The sequence below is a fragment of the Sylvia atricapilla genome, chromosome 7 (genome assembly GCF_009819655.1).
Source record: "Sylvia atricapilla isolate bSylAtr1 chromosome 7, bSylAtr1.pri, whole genome shotgun sequence".
In the NCBI taxonomy this organism is placed as follows: Eukaryota; Metazoa; Chordata; class Aves; order Passeriformes; family Sylviidae; genus Sylvia; species Sylvia atricapilla.
In genome coordinates this window covers 7,616,338-7,637,856 of record NC_089146.1, presented here as the reverse complement: position 1 = coordinate 7,637,856, position 21,519 = coordinate 7,616,338, and the positions used below count along the sequence as shown (strand labels likewise).

The following is a 21,519-nucleotide window of genomic DNA, read 5'->3' as shown; positions in this document are numbered from 1 at the left end:
CCCCTCCTGCCTGCCCTCACCTTAATGGTGGTGTTTAAATAGTGATTACTTGGTTTAAATATGAAGTTAAGCATGAGGTTTATATGTGGCCACAATGCAATTCCACTTAGCTTCTTTCACTGTAAAGCCATTTGAAACCAAAGTGGTACATGCATATATATCTGACAGCATCAAAATCTTTTAAATTAACTGGGAAACTAAATTTGAAAAATCCCCCAGTCAGCCTGTTCAGTATTTTTTGATCAAAACAGTGCTCCGACAAAGGCAAGCTGTCATGTAACTAAAAAAACCCCCCAAACCCAGTGACAGTGTTAATGTTTGAACATTCTGGTAGTCCCAAGGCCCTTATTATGCTTATATAAAGACTGACAACTCAAAAACACAGTAAAACCTTAATTACCTTATCATGCAGCAAAACTTGTGTTTTATCAGGTGTTATATTCACATCCACAGCAGAGGCAGGTACAGTAATACTCAAAAAGAAAACAGGATATAAACGAGTACAGTCCTTTTGTGTCACCTGACTGTAGTATTGTCGAATTAACTAGAGTTTGATTTAATAAAGAGACGTCAGTAAAGGCAAGAAAATAGACAAAAATGCAGAGAAACAAAATCTGACATTATAAAAGCATAACTGGTTTGCTAGTTTTGTTGGTTTTTGAAGTTAAAGACATGCTTAAAAGGTCCTCAAATACACGTATGGCAGAATAATCACCAAAAGGGCAGTTCCTGGTACCTTCCATGCCTTTGTAGCATGGAGGTAAAAGTGGTATATAACCTATTCTCCATGCAGGGCACTGTATTTTTACTTTGTATGCTGAATCCCACCTTGAATCCAGGCTTCCCTGCTCTCATTAACGAATCATCTCTGTCATGGTATTCAAGCTAAGCTTTGAACTCTCAGAAGAACCAGGCACATCAAATAATGCACAGAGATGGAGTACCCTTACTCAGCACTTAACCTACCAACATAAGTTCAGGGTTTACATCTATAAAGCTTTGCCTGCCAATTGAGAACAACTATTGTGTCCACTTTAAAACCTGCAGGAACACTCTGGCATGAGCATGATTTTCTTCCCTGGCAATGACAAGGATTAGGACAGCAAGGCTGCTCCAAGTGAAGTGCTGCAAGGTTCAGTAGTGAGAGAAACCCAAGAGTATCAAATTCTGCCTAGCTGTAGCCTATGCTGCTGCACTATCACTTTCATTTCTACCTAATGCACACACAAATTTAAAGGGAAAGCATGGGTGTTTGCTTGATAAGCCCACAGCTGGAAGGTGAGACAAAATCAAAACTTTTATACAGAAGAATTCTCTTATAAGAAACTGCATGAAGCTCCCTTATGGGAAATTGCACAGCTAAATTCTACAGGCTAATACAAAGAATCAATTATTCTGGTGTCTCGCATAGAGCATCTGAAATTAATTTTGTTGAACAGTCAAAACCACAACCTCAAGCTCTGTGGTCTGACTGCAGCAAATAGAATAGAACTGAGGCACCAGCAGTGTCAGACTTGTGGAAGGGCTTTCTGTTGCAAATGCTAGTATTTCCACCTATAATACTCTCAATTATTTCATGGGTGGAAAAAGGTTGTAAGTTGTTTAGGTGTCTCTGTCCTCAAAGAAATCGCATTTCTATTCCTTGAATTAAAAGCTAGAGGATGTTACCTTCAGTATTTCCTTCTGAAGAACTGGACGATTATTTATAAAAATGAAACTCCTTTCTGAACTTGAAAGGCTTGTCAAAGAACTGTCTGACTCAGCTTTTGGGAGAAATCCAGAAAGATTTATCTGCAAGGATAAAACAAACACAGTGCAAAAGTCTTTTAAAGAATCCCAAACGTTTTTTTACAGAGGTGAGATAGTAAAACAAAACTGTACAGGAGTCATTCAAATGCATGCACAGCTTCCTGACAGTTACAATATACAAAGATAAAGGCAGTTAGAGGAAAAAAAAGAGGCTGAGAAAGATGGGTTTGTGTCTATTTCCCTTGATCAATTTATTGACATATTTCCCATTTGGACTGCTGGTTGCAGCAGGATGCTGCCTGGAGCTGAAGCTGTGGAGAGCCAGGCCAGCAGCTCTTGGCTTGCTGACTGTGGGGTTGCCAGTGTAAAAGCCCTATCCAAAGGCACACAGGTTGCTGCTCAACCTGGCCAGGGCAGCAGAGAACCACCCCTAAAGGGAAAGCCCAAAACACAATCCCTCCCTTTCTACATACAGAGCACCTTAAATAGCCTGTCAGAGGGCATTTATTCAGGGCACCTAAATTTACCTACGCCACCTGTATCCAAATCATCTGACTCTCAAGAGTGCTGAGCACCCACGATTCACAGGCTGCAGCAGAACCTGTGAGCAGAGCACTGCCAAGGAGCCTTGGAAACAACACATGATTTGTGTACCTAACATGAACTCCAAGTTTTAGGATTTTTCTGTTAAGACTCTTTAACAGGTTTTTCAGGTCAAAATAAGGTCGATGACACGTGCTGCTCATCCCATCTCTTCCCCCTCTCCCCACTAAGCAACTTGCAAACTGTTGGATGGATTTCAAATCAATCTGATAAAGAAACAGAAATCCCAAAGATGTCTTTCCACAATTCCTGTGATAACTGACAGCTGCTTGGAGAGAACAGCCTCAAGATAATGACCTTACTAAAGAAAAGGCAATTGTAACTTTCCAAAAGCCAGGAACCAGCAGAATGCAAGAACTGACATCCTGAGCAGCCCACATCCTGCCCCACACATTGCCCTCCACCACATGCCCAAACTAACAGGTGAAAGAACACTGGGGCAGCATCAAGATGGAGATTTTGGAGATATGAGTAAGTCTGGAGAATGTTCTGGTAGCAGGGTGGATCACTGAACACAGAAATGAGTCCTCATAAGCTCTGCTTTTGGCAGAACCCCTTGTATTTGCTAAAATCCAAATTATCATGCATTTGAAATGGAATTTAAGATCCATGGGATTTGGCCTATCCTTCCCATTCATCTACGTCATGCAGCTATGTGCTCATGTGCTCCCTTATTCCCTCTTGACCTTGTACCAAGCATTCTGTGCTAAAGCTGGCGTGTTCTGGTCAGCAACGTTGCACAGAACCAAACACCACTGGTCAAATTAAAGAGGTGTCAAGTATCTGTTGGATGATTATCAGAAAACAACATGCAGCACTTCTAGATTTTATTCTGCAACTTTAGCACATCCTCCCTCAGTGTTCCTTCTCTACGCTTCATGCTCTAATTCACAAATATTTGTACAAGTCTCTCACTTCAAACAATATTTTTATATACAGAAAACATTAAAGCAAAACCAAAAGTCTCTAAATAACCCATTTAACAAGCTGCCAGATTTAGAAACGGCTCACTGCTGTTACTATTTACAGCCATGTAGAATATCAGTATGCTCATTAAAAGTTACCTACAATTTATAATACTAGTCTTAATTGAATTTTCATATATGAAAGTATATGAAGTATGAAGACAAAATTACAGAGACTGAAAAATATTAATGAAACTTTGATTTCATACTAGATCAACTGTTTTCAAAATTAATACTTTAAGAAAAACCACTGCTTATATATGCATTAAAATATATCTGTGATGGGTGGACAGCAGAATGCCATTCTTTTAAATTTATCTTTCTCCCAGTGGCACATGTAGCTGCTAAACTTACCCTCTGTAAGAAAAGAAGCCACCAGGAAAATTTCCTGTGTGAAAGTTTTCAGCCCAAATAAATCTATCCATTTACAAGACAGGGGATCCAAAAAGTGTAAGTACTGTCTTGTACTTGTAGAAAGTTGTGTCAGTTATTTATTTTCTCAGTTTTCTTTTTATTTTACAAATAGCTCCTAAGTTTGCAAGCTTCAAAGCTAATCTGAAATGTGTTCCTGTTTCCTCCATCTCCATAATGGAGATGCTTCCAAGAAGGCCAGTCTTTAAAACCCCTGATCACTTGCTGAAGAGGTTTTAACTCCACAGTAAGAAAGAGCAAGATTAGTTTTGTCTTCAGAGTAGACTTTGCAGCAGAGGAGCATGAAGCTACACAATGAACAAGCAGGAGCTAAAAGAATTAGAGCTACTCTCTGGTCTCTAGAGCAAATGAGACACAAGACCGAGTAGGAAGGAAAAAAGCAGTACATGCCTTGCCCATAAATACCTGTTCCAATACCTGCACACAAGGGAGGAAAAAATTATTACACAGGCAATTTAACTCTGTCACTTCGTAGTGTTTGGCTGCCTAGTTTAGAAATGTCCACAGTTTCTGAACGTCCACATTATGCATGGATCACTCATACACCTATAAATGATGCACATGGTATTTTACACACTATTTAGAGACAGAGAGAGAGATGGAATGTTCCCCAACTTCTATTCAAGGAATATGGATGCCTCACGATATAGCAGAGAAGTAATGTGAGAACCTAAGTGCCTCCTCCAAGCTAGTCCCTTCTAAATACCCCCTTATCTTCCCTTTGGAGCCCCCTGCACTTATCCTGGGGGCACATCTAAGCTGCATTCAGGTAAGAATAGCTCTGGATGTTCTGTTCAGACATAAACAACTAAACTTTGTAAAGTACACGAAGTGACTTTGCTTTGCTCCCCCTCATTTTACTGCATGTATAAAAGCATTCTGGCAAACTCAACATTTAAGTCTGAATAATGCTATTATTAAGCTGTACATATAAACAGTGAGACTTTAAAGTCTGAATAATATTATTAAGCACCATGCTGAATGCAGCATTGGTAAGTTGTGTCTAAGAGCCATTGTGACTTTACAATGATTCATCTCATCCTGTCTAGGTTTATTACTATGTGATACAGGAAAATTCAGCTTAGAAGGTTCCAAGGCAGCAAGATTCCCCTTTAACAAAAATGTCTCCAACAAAAATGGAAGCAGAGTAAAACACTTCTGAAAACATTCGACAAAGGAGGGTATCATGGGGAATTCCCTCCTTTTCAGTAGTGGCAAAAGAAGCCAAGAACACAGAATTTTTTTGGAAACTAGAAAGTGTTTTGCTGAAATACATGTTTGGTGGAAATCTGCATAACTTGCTCTTCTAAATAAGTGTTACTTCAGCTGTTCAGGTGCCCCCCACTGAAACTGAAAGGATACTCTTTAGAATACAAGGCTAAGAGGCCACGAAGATGAGAACCATCTAAATGCTTAGATATTAATCAGAGCACAACCTGCCTATGGGCCAGGAATCCCAACTAAGACAGCTCTGAGCAATCAGCAATTCTGCATTTGTCATCACAACTGTTTTTACTGCCATCTGATCAGTGCCACATGAGTCCTGACGAGATGATTCTTGGAGTGGATTTTCAATCACCAAACCAATTAATTTTACGGAGAGGACAGTAATAGAATCAAATGCATTAATCAGATGTCAATCGGGAGATGCATTTTCTTTTTCCAAGTCTCCTTCTTTTTGAATATTCTTCAGCTCTCTTGGTTGACAGATCTGAAGTGAATCTGGGAGAAGGAAGTTTAAACTCACCTCAGGATATTCGCAGCAGTGTTGAAAAGGTACCATACTGCTCATAACGGCTGTTCCCAGAACTGACATACAGGCCATTTTGTGATCTGATACCCTGGTCTTCTGCCAAATAACTGCCTGAAACAAATGGCACAGAGTCAAATTTTTGACATTATATTTGTTGAACTCATGTCATGTCTATGAACATGCATATGCAACTGCACACACACTGTATATGTAACATTCTGTACCTTGACCCTCTGAAAATCACAACTTTCAGTGTTAACAGATTCGGTATGGTACCTTTTGACACGTCTTCTCACACTATATTATTTATTTAGACACACAGCAATCGGAAAACTAAGAAAAGCTTGTATTCATGCGTATTTTGTGGCTATTCTGGACTCCTGTACCTGAGGGCAACTGTTAAAGCCAAATCAATACAGACATTACTTCTCCTCCTAGATATACAGCAGTGGGCTTTGTGCTTTTCCTGAGCAGTTAAAGTGAGGGTTTATGACACGTCTCTCACAGGCTGGTCAATATTTGAAGGTGGGCACTGCAATGCTTAAGTTACCTATACCAAAGAGGTTGTTCTGGTACAGATCAGGCTATTACCTGATAGCTAATAGCTTTCCATCCATAGCTCTCACTGGGATACTCTAGGTCTATGACAAGCCTGCCATTTAGAAAGAAAAGCAGTTTCTAAGGAACTATATATTAGGAAAGCAGTTATTTCTCCAATGACAACTTTGTACAAGTTAGAAGGATGAAGGACCATCTGCTGCATTAGCTACATGTCATGAAATATTATTACAAAGAGATAATAAATACAGTAAGGCAATATGAACTACAACCTGCAAAAGAAGTTACTTGTCAAGTCCACTTATGCATACAGAAGGTATTAGCTACTTCGGGATGTGAAATTTTGTCTATCACTAATTAGAAGTTCTCTGCCAAATAGTCACAAATTTAATTCTGAATCTGCTGACTTTTACTGCTGTGTACCAACAATAAAAATATTATCCTTAGTTATATTATCCTTCTAGGCAACTGAGACTTCCATACACAGGTCTGCCACAGCTCTGCCACTGTTAGCTGCCTGAGTGTTCAATGTGCAACCTTTACACACAAAAGGAAAAATAATGCAGCATGTTGCATTTTAAACTAGATGTTACAGTGCTGTTAAAATTTATGCTTTCAGTAGGTACTAGGTGTCCAGTAAATTCAAATGTAAACTAGTAAATTCAAAATGAGCTCACAGTATTAAAGCACAGGCTGTTAAGTGAAAGGATGGTGAGAGACCAAAAAATACACATGCCCTCATCTCAAGAAATGCTATACATAGCCTTAAAATTCCACCTGTTCAGTGGAATATTTGCTGTCCTTCAGGGGTGAATTCCACAGAAGAACACGGTTCTCCGGGAACATGATATTCCCATCCTACAGGACAGGTGGAATTGTAAAGCTTTGATACTGTTGACCCTAAAGTATTTCCTGAATCTTTAATTTTCCAGTTTCACCTACATTCTGTAGCATTTGTGAAATGGGGCTTTTTAGTCCTGTCCGAATGGAATTCATCTCCTATAGAGCAGCTTGACAGCCCTTTGCACATGCTGTATCACAGCTTGGTTATTCTACAGCAACGTGAACCCCTCAAACATGAAACACAATTTACATTGGGGAGACAGTGAGCAGAAAAAGGGGAGAAGGAGAAATGAGTAAGCAGAGCCATGGGCTGGGTGTCCACAGCTCTGGCAGGGAGTCCCCCCATGCTCCAGAGGAGGCAGAGGTGAAATACAGCCTGGGGCTGCCTCTCAGCCTCTCTCCTCTACACCTGCTCTAAGCCTCCTCAAAGACATTCTGGAGTGATGAAAGAATCTGTCCTCTTCTTTATAGCTCCTCTTATAAAACATATCCTGTACTGCTTCTATTTTAAAATTGATTACTTAAAATGGAAACAGAAAGTGCCAAGTGATTTTTTTCTTTACTGGATATATTTTAAATTAAATGCATGTGACCAAACTAAGAAAGACACTTGTTACATGACTAATATAAACATCATGCTGTTTATTTTCGTGTATCCTAGTGTGATGCTGCAGGTACAGATATAAATCTTAGCTGCTGATTAATGCAAGGTTATTAACTTGCATTAATTCTAGCTTGACCTGCTAGAATGGCTGATACTCAGAACTGTGAAAAGATCACTTCATAAGGTGGTTTTAAGAAAGCTGTGGAAAACGAAAACTTATTAAATGCAAACTTGTTAAAAGTAGACACTGTAATAGGTTTAGATTAGTTTTTTAAATAGTCTTATACTCACCAGATATTTATACTCAGTAGTATAGACAGAATTTTAGGAAATAGTTACCACTGTAGGTTAAATTAAACCCACAAACTAAAGAGGCCAAGCAACTCCTAAATTGCACACTATACAAAGACAGAATAGAGTGTGTATTCATTTTTAGCCCTGATGGCACATTATGAAGCAACAATATAGGAAGAGCTGGTAATTTACAGAAAATTATTTTTCTAGATTCCCCAGATGTATCAACAGGCATTAAAAAAATCCGAGAAACAATGCCTCTTACATTTCATTTATTTTGGAAAGCATTGCCATGAGGTTCCTGCAATACCCTATTTTTTTAACCTTGCTTATACCCTTTAGTTTAGCTAAAAATACACCCCTCACACACCCCCCATATTTTTTTCTAGGTCATATAAAGCGGGTGTCTAGGATGAGCCAAGGAAGAATCTGACTCTAGTCAGTATGATGACGCTGCAGAAACAGCCTACTCAAAGATATATTATTACATATGGCCCATCTTAGGCTCTGCAAGAGCTAGCCAAATATATTCCACCTCTCTGTTTCATTGAAGGGGATTGCACGATCCAGATCTTACAAAATGTCATAAGCATATAAAATCTATTGCACATATGCAGAAGATAATGATGTGTCTATTTCTCCACCCCATGCAGCTCTAGAACACAAGGCTGTTTTGGTGGAGGATGACAATGTACATTCCAACCTAGATGATTCTGTGACTCCACACACATACAGACTAGGCATCTGTTATTTCAGGATGAACACATACAGTGCAGAAAGATTCCCTGAAAAATGTGTCAAGTGTGGAGAAAGAGTGTGCAACCTCTTCCCATTGGGGTCCCTACTATACAGAACTAGAGAGAATTAAGAGCTGCTCAGTATTTCTTTCTTCAAAGACCCCAAGGAGGAACACAGAACAAAAAAAAGCAGCTGCTCTGCATCCTTAACTATCCTTCCTATTTTAGAATTTCTGTCAGGAGCTACAGTGTTTTGGAATCCCAGATAAAAGGAAAATCTCAATTAGAGCTGGGACCGGATGCTGTTCCTGACTGTGGCTACTTCAGCACAATTATGATGCTATGAGCTAAACTGACTCCTTCCATTTACCTTATTAGTACATAATGGCAGTGCACTTAAGACTTTCAGTACCCAAACCCCACCTATTTTCTTTATTTATTTCATGACAGTCATATTATTCACCCTGCAATAAAGTTTGAGGGTGTAAAAGTCTAGTTGAGCAAGCAGTTGTACGTGAGCTATAGGCTGGTAACAAACTTGAGTTAGCTCTTCAGAAGAGAACTGCATTTCACAATCTCTCTAGCTTTGTGCTACGTGCTTCAAAAATCCTGCCACCCTGGCATCTGATATCTTACTGCAGATAACTCTTTGGGCCAGTAAGTTCCTTAGCTTCTTGACTTAAAGCCTAATAGCTTATTAGGCTTCAATTAAAAGCATTGCTGCCTACCTCTTAAGAGAGTAAATAAAGAGGAACAAAACTAGGCAGCAATATCCCAAGTTTGAATTAAGCCCAAGGGAAACAAAACCACATCATCCAGTACAATGTCTATAACCTCTTCATTTTAATGATGCACAGACACCTTGCTCCAAGGGCTGGCACATTCTCCGCAGCGGAAGAAAACCTATCTGCTAAGATCAAAACTGATCAATATGAGGTCTTCACTACATTCTTTAGAATGCCAGCCTTGAAAAGTGCTGCCGTTTTTTTAGCTCCACGCCTCAACTGGTGTCCTGCTTTAAAACCAATGGTAAGTTACCTTACTAAAAGGGAACTCTTACATAAACTGCCCTTGAAAAGAACAATCACAACAGTGTTTCAATTTAGCTTATAAAAAAATTAAGCAACTGATCAATTATTTTCCTAGATATTTTATACTCATCCCTAAGGAATCAGTAGCTGCCTCCATTCTGTACGTGATGCTGGGACCATTACCACAGGATATGTCCTACAGAGAAACTCAAGGCACCACTTTTCCACTCATCAGATACAGCTACAATACCTGTCTACCTCATGGGCATTGGAGCTATCAAGGGGATTTGTTGAAAGACAGTCATGTTCCACAGCACTGTTCATTCTACAAATTCCAGAGTATTCTTTACTCAGATTTCCCTTTCACGACACAAGAGAACCCTCTCAATGGAAAATAATTTCTTGAGCATGGCACAGTGGAGAAATTCTTGGATTTGGGAGTTAGGAGCTAAGTTAGGAGAGGAGCTAACCGATATTACAAGGAGCCAAGGATCTTTATCTTTGAAGACATCTGTCTTCAAAGCCTTTCGAGAATTCCAAAGACTACCGAGAGTCATATCCTTTTTGATTGCTTTAATCAGACATGTTCAGCCACGTGTGTTCAGAGAACCTGATCTCTTTGATAACCAGGAGACCCACCTAGTGGAGGAGAGGAAGGCTCCAGATGTAACCTAAACTTCAGTAAAGTCCTGGGCACTGTCTCCCACAGCATGCTCCTCGAGAAACTGAAAGCCCATGGCTTGGACAGGTGCAGTCTTTTTGTATGTACTCTGTCTGGATGGCCAAGCCCAGAGAATGGTGGTGAACTGAATGAAATACAGTCGGCAACTGGTCACTATGTGTTCTCCAGGGCTCAGTATCAGTGCCAGGCCATTTTAACATCCTTCCCAATGATCTAGAGAAGGGGACTGAGTGCACCCTCAGTGAGTTTGCAGGCAACATCAAGTTGGGTGGGTGTAGCGGAGTTTCTAAGAGATGGAGGACATGATTTGTATTTGGAGTGAGGTGTGAGCAATTCCAGACTGGGCCCTTTGGCCTGTGGGGCCTGTGGGCTCCTTGGGTCTGCGGGACCTGTGGGCTTTTGTGGCACAGTAGAAATTCAGGTTGTGGCGCAGCAAAAATTCACTTCTCTTTCTTTAGGTATTTCGGGTACTAACGGGTGTTCACATGTAGATGTATAGTGCTAATACAGTAGCCACCTTAAGGTGGCAAACACGTACATTCTTTGTGTGCCTTGTAATATCAATAAAGTTGTAAGGGGATAAATATGGACGCACAAACAATAAACGTCAGTACGACATTTGTCACTGCATCAGTGTGGATGTGTCATAGCTCGGTCCGACCTCTCAAAGGGACCCTAACTTTAGGTGGGAGTGCTGATCTGCTACAGGGCAGGAAGGCTCTACAGAGGGATCTGGACAGGCTGAATTGATGGGTCAAGGCCAGTGGTGTGAAGTTCAACAAGATGAAGTGCCACATCCTGAGCTTGAACCACAACAACCCCCTGCAGCACTACAGGCTGGGAGAAGAGTGGCTGTGAAGGTGCCCACTGGAAAAGGACCTGGGGTGCTGGTTGACTGCAGCTGAACATGAGCCAGCCTGTGCCCAGGTGGCCAAGAAGACCAATGGCATCCTGCCTTCTATGAGGAACAGTGTAGCGAGCAGGACCAGGGCAGTGATTGTCTTTCTGTACTGAGCACTGGTGAGGCCACACTCCAAGCCCTGTGTGCAGTCTTGGGCCCCTCACTACAAAAATGACATGGAGGTGCTGGAGCGTGTCCTGAGAAGGACAATGGAGCTAGAACACAAGTGTGATGAGAAGAGCCTGAGAGGGCTGGGGCTGTTTAGCCTGGAGAAAAGAAGGCACAGAAGAGATCTTACCGCTCACTACCCCACGGGAGGTCATAGCCAGGTAGGGGTCAGGCTCTTCTCCCAGGCAACCAGCAATGGGACAAGGGGAAATGGCCTCAAGGTGCACCAGGATGGTCCAAGTCAGGTGTTAGGAAAAATTTCCTCAGTGGCTAAGTATTGAAACAGGCTCCCCTGGGAAGCGGTAGAGAATATCACCCTCCCTGGAAATGTTCAAACACTGAGCAGATGTGGCACTTCACAACGTCATTTAGTGGCCATGGTGGTATTTGGTTAAAGGTTGGACCTGATGCTCTTGGAGGTGTTTTCCAACCTTTATGATTCTCTGATTCTATGAAAAGGTTCTTTCCCCCAGGAGGTAGCTGGGCACTGAAACAGAGTGCCCAGGCCTGTGGTCACAGCACCAAACATGACAGAGCTCCAGAAGCATCTGGACAACGCTCTCAGGCACATGGTGGGATCCTTGGAGCACCCTGTGCAGGGTCAGCAATTGGATTCAATGATCCCTGTGGGTCCCTTCCAACTCAAGATATTCTAAGATTCTATCAAATTCCACTTCCCCAGCAGGAGGAAAAAATAAATAAATAAAGCCTCCTAAACAATCAAACTACTGCCAAAACCCAGTTTTCAATCCAAAATTGTGATTCAGAAAATGTACAACACAGTGAAACTCTATTTAAATAAAGGGAGGTTTAAAAGCCTTTTGTAAACCAGCAGTTAACAAAAGTAACATATATAACAGTGACAAAGTACACTGCTAAAGAAGAGGGAAATTCCCATGCAGCTTTGGAAACATCCTTTTTTCCACTAACCTTTTTAAGCTGACAGTGTGAGTGCAAAAGCTTTGCAAAGGCACATCTTGGATTCTGCAACACACACTGCATATGTGAAATAGTAATTGTTTTGAGATTTTAGACATATACTGTGCTGTCATTTGAAAAAAGTGATGGATGAGAAACTGGAAACCTCAAGGAATTAGTAATAGGATATAAAGCATTTCACCTCTGGGTCACCAGTTCAAATTCAACCAGGTTGGTAGTGACCAAAAGTAGTTACCATCTGGCAGCTGTTCTCTGGCTGATGTAAATTGAGTTGAGGGTCTCAGCGCATTTCCTAGTGGACAGGTGTCCTCAGCACAAAAAAACACCATAATTAACTCTCTGTTTGGCTTTTTCAGCAAAGCCACTGAACAACGAATAGAAGCAAAGACTGAGCTGTATTCCAGGTTAGCATGGAAGCATGTTGGCTGCAGAGTACTGCAGATTCTTAATCATAATTCCTCTCTATATTTTAAGACTCACAGATTTGGGAGGAATTTCATTCATCATCATTACATTACACAGCATAGCCTTTCCAAATCAAGACAGAGTTTGTGTGCTGCTATTTCTGCTCAATTCAGATTTCTTTTCAACATGCAGCTACAGCAGAGTTTGGAATCACAATGAATAAATGCAAGGTATATTGACATTAATTAAAATGGTAAATTTACCCTAACACACTCAATCTCAGGAAATCCACACTTATAACAGAGGACAGAGACACAGAATAAACCCTTGGATTTAGATTATTTCATATAAACTGTTGGTTAAGATTATGCAACTTTGGAAAATAGAGGAGACCTACTGCAAAGAAAACATAAAGATGGCATCCTTTAAGTCCACACCACCAACAAAAGGGGTTTTGGGGAAGAATACTACCCACGGTTATTACCAGACTTTTTAAGTGGACTTTGCATCCAAAAGTTCCGACTCGTGACTCTCTTAAGAAACAAACAAGAAACAGTTCTAGGCAGAACTGTGTGTGACCAAGCTTCAAAATGTTATGTGTGAAAAACACTGGAAAAAAATATTCACTTGTGCCAAGTTTTCCTCAACAGGAACTGGAAAATTTACTGAACCTACTTATGGCCCATCTGTACTTTGCACAAGACATGGGACCAGTTTGCACAGTATGACCTCCTGATAGGCACCATCTAAAGCATCTGTTGCTGAAATTGGCTCTATAATATCTAGTATTGTTAAAATAGGCACAGTTACTGGGTGTCCTGGCTCATTTTGGCGTTTGTGGAATAAAGGCAGTTGAAACAGAATTAAAGCATTCCATATCATCACTCTTAGAAAACAGAAGGGTATTTCTTCAACATCAGTGGTTTGTAGAGGCTGAGTCGACGGCTACTGGTATTACACAGAGAAAAGTGTAAAATCTGCAGTTGCAGAGAAGAGCTGGAATTACTAAAAGCTGTTTTACCACCTTAGGTAAAACAGAGTCAGAGCTCACAGATTGTTAGAACACAGCATTTGGGGCTGAAGGGTTTGAGGCAGTTTAAGCAGTAGCTGACTTTGAAATGTTCTTAACACGCCTTCAGATAACATTAACTTTAAATAAACTTGCTGAATACTCATGTAAATTATTTCCATTTGGCTGTCTCATTATTCAATATGCTTTCAAGGAACATGGTGATGAAAGAAGAAAAATACCTCTTTCTAACATAACCATACTGGCAAGAGGATCAACATTATCAGTATTCAAAGAATGTCTTGGCAGGATAAACCTTCATAAAAAAGAAGGAGCACTAGCTAATCCAAGTTGTCAAAATAGCAATAGTACTTCAAGGGTTGATCTGCAAAGTGATTCATTATTTATTGCTAATGCAAACAAAACATTCTGAGCAGAAAGAGCAATCGAGTGTTTCCTATCTCGGAAAGACACTGATGGAGAGTCCACAATAAATAAATCTGAGGAGGACTAGAGAATATCTATTTTCTCTACCCACTAAAAATCAATGAAAGGCTGGAAGAGGATTGTCTGATTTCTTTTCTGTGAAGAACTACACTTAATGGCAATCAGTATTTCCCAAGCTAACACAGACATGAAATGTAGGAAGAAGAAAAAAATTCTGGAAATTTCATTGAAAAGCATAAGACACACACCTTTTGAAAAAACCCAGTTAAACCTGGTGGAAATTCAAGATGCAATGTAGCATGCATCCTTAAACCATCTATACTTCAACAGCCCCATGAGAGGCCTCACTTGCCAAAATAAGTTTCTGCTGCAATCAATCAGGTAACCATTTTCAGATGCCTAACCTCAGATACTCTATGACTGCTTCAGCCTTACCACATTCTTCCCCAGTAAAGCCTTTCACAGAATCTGTGCTTTCACAGAATGGTTTGGCTTGAAAGGGACCTTGCAGATCAGCTGCTACAAACTCCCCAGACATGGGCACCTTTCTCAAGACCAGTTGCTCAAACCCCATCCAAGCCACCGTTCCCTTTCAACTTTATATAAAATACAGAACTTTAAAAACTAGGAGGATTTGGTTTTTCTGGGAGGGTTGTTTTTGGTTTTGTTTTCTGGTGTGGCTTTTTTTTTTTTAAACTGCTGGTTTTGTAATTTATTTAGAAAACTTCCTTGAAATACATTTTCATTTACACTTTTTTCACTTACTATCTTTTCTAGTCTTTCAATACATCTTTCCTTGTCTCCTTCTGTAATAGCTGATCTCTGCTATCTTCTTGCTCTTTTAAGCCCCGGAACCTGATCATACTCCCAACATGCATCTTCTTCCATTGCAACAGAAAGTACTGGCTCAGCCTCAAGAATTTGGGGTTCTAAGAAGTCCTCTGAATAATGGCATATACAATTTATCTTTTAAATTACTCATAATCTGTGAGCTACATAACAAATAAAGCTATTCTAATGAGCTGATTCTTTCTCCTAGTACATTTCTAACAAAAATATAACAGACACACACACACAAAAAATCACCAACAACACTACTCAGCAGAGTATTACTATAGCACAAATAGGCTGTAGTGTCTGTATAGCAAAAACATCCTCCTGATCCAAACTAATAATTGTAATGACAACAATATTTAGCATATAAAGGCAAAAGAAATAAAGAATATTCATATTCTGTGATAAAACAAATCACCATTGACCTACTGCAAGTTACTACACACCAGAAATTCAGAATTTCAAATTTTTAAAGGGTGTGATACATCAAGTGACTTTTTGTTTTGCACAGAATGCCAATGGCAGTACAAAGACAGGAATCTGAATTCAATTTCTTTAAAGTTCAGTTCAGTTTTTAACTTTAAAGCATCTCCACATGCATAGAGACAGACTACACTCTGTCTACTTAAGCCTTTAATTTTCCTGTGCCAGCAACAGCTACTGAGCGACCTCTTGTGATGAAATGTTTGAGCACTTTCTCATTTCCTTTTTAAAAAAGATAAATTAAACTAACAAAAGGCTGGCAGTGCAAAATGAAGAGTACAAAAAATCTCTGTCATTACAATTAATAAAACTTTTTAACCTATTCCTATAACCCCTCAAATTGTGTTTTGAAGAATGTACCTCTGAAGCTAGTGACAGAAGCGCAAGAAAAACCCCCAATGTGCAATGGCAACTATCATGCCACCCTTCACAACATTTTTGCAGGAACTGTTGAGAAGAATATATATGATCACCTTCTTGTACCTTACTGCCACTGTATTAAAATAAGGAGAGAAAAAAACACCCCAAGATCAAGTCTGATCAAAGGAATGAAATCAAAATACTGTAAGGAAAACAGCATTTGTGACTTGTTGGAGAGGGCAAAATCAAACCACCAAGAAGACAAAATTAGTTTTATTAACCAACATTTAAGGCCAGTATTGTGAACCACTGGTAGATATATCGAGAAACCCAAGACAATCTTGGAAGCAGATACACCCCTGAGATATCTGGTTTCAATTTCTCAGTGACCTCAATGAAATAAGACTGCAAATAGCTACTCTTTTCTCAGCCTTGAAATACTAATTCTGTAGCCAGCTTTAGTTTTTCACAGCATCTAACCAGTGATGTTTAAAAATACATAAACACAATCAAAGCATGTTAAACAAGTCCAGGAAAAGAAGGGAAGTCTGTTGTCATCTCAGAAAAGCACACAGTGCCTTTTCCTACTCCCACTGAAAAGGAACTGAAGTGTTTGATCGATGGGGTAACTGATCAAGCCTCAATGAGCATGAGAAATATCAACAAACAGCATTATTTCAGAACAGACACTGAACTGCTGAAGGATCTGGCCACGAGATGTCACTCTCTGCTTTGTGGCAACTCGGAAATTCATTAGCACAGCTTCCCCCTCCGAGGTGTAAAAAGCAGGGGTACAGCCAATGAAATTTGCTATGTTAAATTTGGGTCAGGTGAAGGTGAACTGCTGAACATGTCATTTCTGTAGCTGTGATGCAGAGTTACCATTCAGCATCCAGTGAAGTCAGAGCAACCTCCAAGTAACCTCTGCATTCATCCTCCCCAGTCTAAACCAAGAGCAACCAGCCCTGTCATTATACGTTACTGTCCTTACACCAATGACACAAGTTGTTTTGAACTTTCCAGCCTTATTAAATAAAATCATTGTCATGTATTGAGCTCTTACGACTCAGAATACAGCAAGCTGCCTGTGTCAACTATAGCTTCTGTCCAGGTGGACAGCCTAAAATAGTAAGTTTTGCAAATTTATTTAGGTGGCTTTGGTTAACACTTCATCAGGTCCCGTGGTCTAATTTCTCACTTCTTTGTTTGCAAAACATCACCACCATCTTTACTAACCACAAGCATGTAAAATAATTTTTATATTTCATATATCTAACGAGGAATCTGTTGCAAGAGACCAAAAACACCTGAGCCTGAGTTTTAGGAGTTTAACATCAAAATGTGTAGCCATTATGAATATACACTTATGAAAGGAAAAAGTAAGTGGAAGTCCAAAACAAAGCTATGATGAAAGAAAAACTTTAGTGATGAAAGATTTATGTAAGTACTACGTGAACTTAACAGATTCATCAGAAACTGATCCTTTAGACAGCTGACAGAAAAAAAACCTCATTATTACCTTATTATGCGTTAATGTTATCCTCAGGTCTGGTTTTATGATACCATATGCTGTCAGTAGATCTTGGACTTTTTTCAGTTCTTCCTTACATTTTCTATTTGTCGAGTAAAACTGCTTTCTTACAGGAAGATTCTTAAACAGATTTAGGACTGTTACTGTAGTACCTGCAAGCAGGTGATAAAAAATAAAGTAGAAATTACACTGAAAGCAAATCACTGACTGGACATTGAGGAAACTATTTTTACTTAAACAGACATGTTTGTATGCTGCTGCACTAAATCAGGTTATTAGCATGAGAAGAAATATACCAAATTAGCAATCACCCCCCCACAAGGTATCTCAAGAATTTTGATTCTTCTGCTTTATTTCGAGTTATGACTGCAGCAATAAGCTTTCTTTCATACACACTAACAATAGCAAGAATCAGCACTAAATAAAGCTGAAGACTCTCTCAACGCACAAGTGAGCCTTCATTAACAAAATGATTAATTAACAGACTAGAATCTAATCACACATATCTGGAGGCAAATGAACACTGTGCCTCATTAAGGGCCTTCACAAGCATTTGCTACAGGGTAGTACCTTAAGTGCCAAATATCTCTGCTCAAGGTACAGTACACAGTAGGAGGAGGAATATTCATCTGCCAACACAAGCACATAAATTCCTTGCCCATGAGGATATTACAAAGCATTAAATATGTCAGAGAATTCAACAATTTCAATCAAAGACAAGGCATTGCAACCTGCAGGCTTTCTGGCTGTGGGAAATACTATACAGGCTAAATCTTAAAAATAATCCTGACTAAAAATTAGGTACACACCCTTCCTGCAGGTTAGAAGGAAGTGTGACTTTGCCTGGTCCCACAGCCATGCTGCTTCCAGCAATCCCTATGTATGGCAGCAGGGCAACTCTTCCTCCTTTATGCAAGGATTTTGCTACATACAGAAACATTTCTTTGGTCCTGAAGAAATATTTCATATACTTATACAGACTTAGGGCATTTAATTTTTACAGGTTTTATTTCCACTGTCAGCTTAAAGAAGTGAGTCAGAGAAGGAAAAACTAGTTTATAATTACAATCTAGAACAACTTTGAAGACATATCATTTCTTATGCCATGACAACACATTCTCAACTGACAGACACAAGGCAAGAAACGTTTACAGCTGCAAAGATTTCATACTCAGCCTTTAAGTACCCAACAGGTATTTCAACATCAGATAGAGCCTCAGAGAAACACAAAATACATCTGTCACCTTGCAATAACACAATAGTGGTAGCCTACCTTGCCCAAGATGGGAAGGCTTTTTAGAGGTTACATGCCCGCTGCTATCCAAAGCATACTGCATGCTGAAATCATCAGCAGCTGTCTTTGTTGTGACCAAAACCTGAAGAGAGTGATTAAAAAAAACCCTACATTAATCAGGGATAGACAAAGTTCAGAATTAGCTTAAATAAGCTTTAATACCTCACTCACCACTCTGTTACTTTAGTGACCATAATTACATTTAATTAGTTTATAAAATTTTTCTTCAACAGGTATTTCTTACAGGCACAGAAACATTACGCATTATTTTGCATGTTTCCTGTGTTTAACTAAAAGCATTTCTATCACACTAGAGTCACAAGGCACAGCACTTCCTGCTAACTACATACAACACACTGCTCTATTTTCTATTCTAGCACAGATTAAATAAACTTTATCAACTGACAGTTCTGCATTTTTACTTTCAGTGAGACAAACTATGACAACTTAAATTCATGTGAGATTCCACAAATTTAAAGACTACTCTCAAACAAACAATATATTATCTTTCCACACCTAAACATAGCTGGAAATCAGTCACAGCAAGTTTTGTAAGCTATTAAGGTAATACACAGATTGCTTTAGCAAGAGCAGTCATAAATCAGAGTTCAGGTTCCAGCATTGTGAATAACAGAACCACTGCCTTTTAACCACCTGAAAGACAAAGTTTAACACACATACAGAGTTTCAGGATATTTTGGTTTATTTTAGTCTCACATGAATCATTCAGCATTCAGTCATGTCCCTGGAGAGAAAAACAATAATTGATTAACTGGAAATTACAGTATTGCAGACCTACTTAAGGGCCAATAGCAAAGTACCTCCAAACTGAAATTTCAGGGGGCAATTTGGGTAGGCAGAACACAGTTAATGCCAGGAGTGCTAATTAACATAATTACTGATAGAAGGAGCAAAACCTGTTAAAGCACTTCATACACTCAGGACTCCTCCCACCTCTTATGAAATGTACCACATTAGAAGCTCTGAACAGATTGCATTCTGCTCTGAGAGCTCATTAGAAGGAACCAATGATTGAGGTCTGTCATCATCTATCAAAACACCAACACTTCTGAAAGCATCTTTGGAAATCTCCATCCAAATACACAACCCACTCCTGCTTAGTGCAATGTGAACACAGCCAGTACCCAGGAGTGAAGCTGTAACACCATCTCTCCTGACCTCAACAGCTGATGGTTCCAACCAGACACAGACACTGGTTCCTCCCTGCATGATCCAATCCTCAGCAGACTTAAATCTAAAACCTGTCCTTGGTGCAGCATGAATTCAGAAAGGGAGAGCACAAGAGATCTGGCAGATCTCTGCTGTGCCATTAGCAGCCTGAACATTTTTCAGATGGTCTTGAGCAAACGTATTTATTTTTAGCCAACAAGTTAGTCGCAAATATTAGTACACTGCCAATCCTCTTAACACAAACATACAGGCTCAGACTCAGATAGGTCAGGTAGCCGGTTCCTGTTTACTCATAGGGACAAAGTTTGTGCAATTGCAGTCACATACATGTCAAAGAGCAATAAGGAGCCCAGCAAGATCCCATGACTGCTGATCACCTAGATAACAAGGCAGAAATCGTTACTGGAATGGTGGCTATGTGGGCCATCAGTTCCCTGAAACTACTTCTCCTGGCCATCACCTCCTGCTCCTCCCCTGATTTACCCTAACCCAAGCAGCAAAGCCAGCCATGCTCTTCGACATCATACTCCCTGATACAAAAGGAAAGAGACTACAACACAATCTGTCTGTTACCTGTTCTGACTGAACAAAATAAACAGAGCACTGCTGTGACCTGTGTGACAGAAAGGCAGGACTGACACAAAGAAGAAATTCAGATGACGTGGGTTCTGAGACTCAGGAGAAAGGCAGCATACACAAGCACATGCCTGGCAAGTCGCTGGAACATTTAAACTTTGCACAGAATAAAACTTTCATGAACACATACAGACAACAAAAATTGTAGCACAAAGGCTACACATTTATAGCAAGTGCTCACCTCTGCTATGCTGCAAATCGATCCCAAAGCTTCCCCACGGAAACCATAAGTTGTCAGCCTTTCAAGGTCCTCAGAAGAGCTGATTTTTGAGGTGTAGTGTTTAATTGCCATGACTGGAACATCGTCAACCTTGATTCCACTGCCATTGTCTCTCACTTCTATTTTGCTAAACCCGTAATTCTCCTAAAAAAAAAGAACAAAACACAAAGGAGCAGTAAAACCACCAAATTAATTAAGATGTAAGTTTGAAGCAGCTAATGTTACAGCTTCTAACTATCCATACAGAGGTGGAAGTTTTGCTCATTTGGAGGAGCTGAGCAACCATTAAATGTCTCTGTTTAGGGGAAAAAAAAAAAAAAAAAAAAAAAAAAAAAAAAAAGAAAAAAAAAAAAAAAGGAAAAATATACCATGTTAGGATAACAGTGATGGTTTCTCCAGTTAAATAACATAATTCATATCCTGTGATTTGGGAACAGCCAAACCTAAGCTCAAAAGGAGACCTATAGCTGGAAAGCTGAAGGTTTTTTTGTCTCTTTTCACCTCTCTTAACTACTTGGTATCAATTTTTTTGAAGTCACTTGAACGCAGATCTGCATCCACTGGATTCAGCAGACCCTCACTTCATACCATTTTCAGTTTCAGTTTTGATTGATGCAATTCCACTACATTTTGCAAGTTCTGTTTTCCAAGTTCAATATACAGAAGCTGAAATTCTAATGGGGGGGGAAGGCATGAATGGTAAGGCTAATAAAAAACCTTGCAAAGAGATACAGTACTTTGCAAAAAGAAGTAAAGGGTCCTAGAGGCTCTTTTAAAACAGCCTTCAAGGAAGCAAAGTTCAATCTTTGTGATTCACCTTTATGTACATTCAATGCATATTTTACTGAAT

General features: G+C 39.7%; 1 protein-coding gene across 2 annotated transcripts in view; it reads right to left on the bottom strand.

Moving 5' to 3' along the window:
- PMS1 (PMS1 homolog 1, mismatch repair system component) overlaps positions 1-21,519 on the bottom strand; it is a 44,573-nt gene that overhangs the window by 17,315 nt on the left and 5,739 nt on the right. For both annotated transcript variants that reach the window (XR_010743974.1, XM_066322522.1), the window contains exons 3-8: positions 20,631-20,813; positions 18,602-18,704; positions 17,317-17,480; positions 5,497-5,613; positions 1,669-1,791; positions 401-544 (exon numbers count right to left, since the gene is read on the bottom strand). Coding sequence is in view for 1 of the 2 variants with exons in the window: in XM_066322522.1 (XP_066178619.1) it covers positions 401-544; positions 1,669-1,791; positions 5,497-5,613; positions 17,317-17,480; positions 18,602-18,704; positions 20,631-20,813 (834 nt within the window). In the remaining variant the exon portion in view is untranslated. The remainder of the gene's footprint in view (positions 1-400; positions 545-1,668; positions 1,792-5,496; positions 5,614-17,316; positions 17,481-18,601; positions 18,705-20,630; positions 20,814-21,519) is intronic.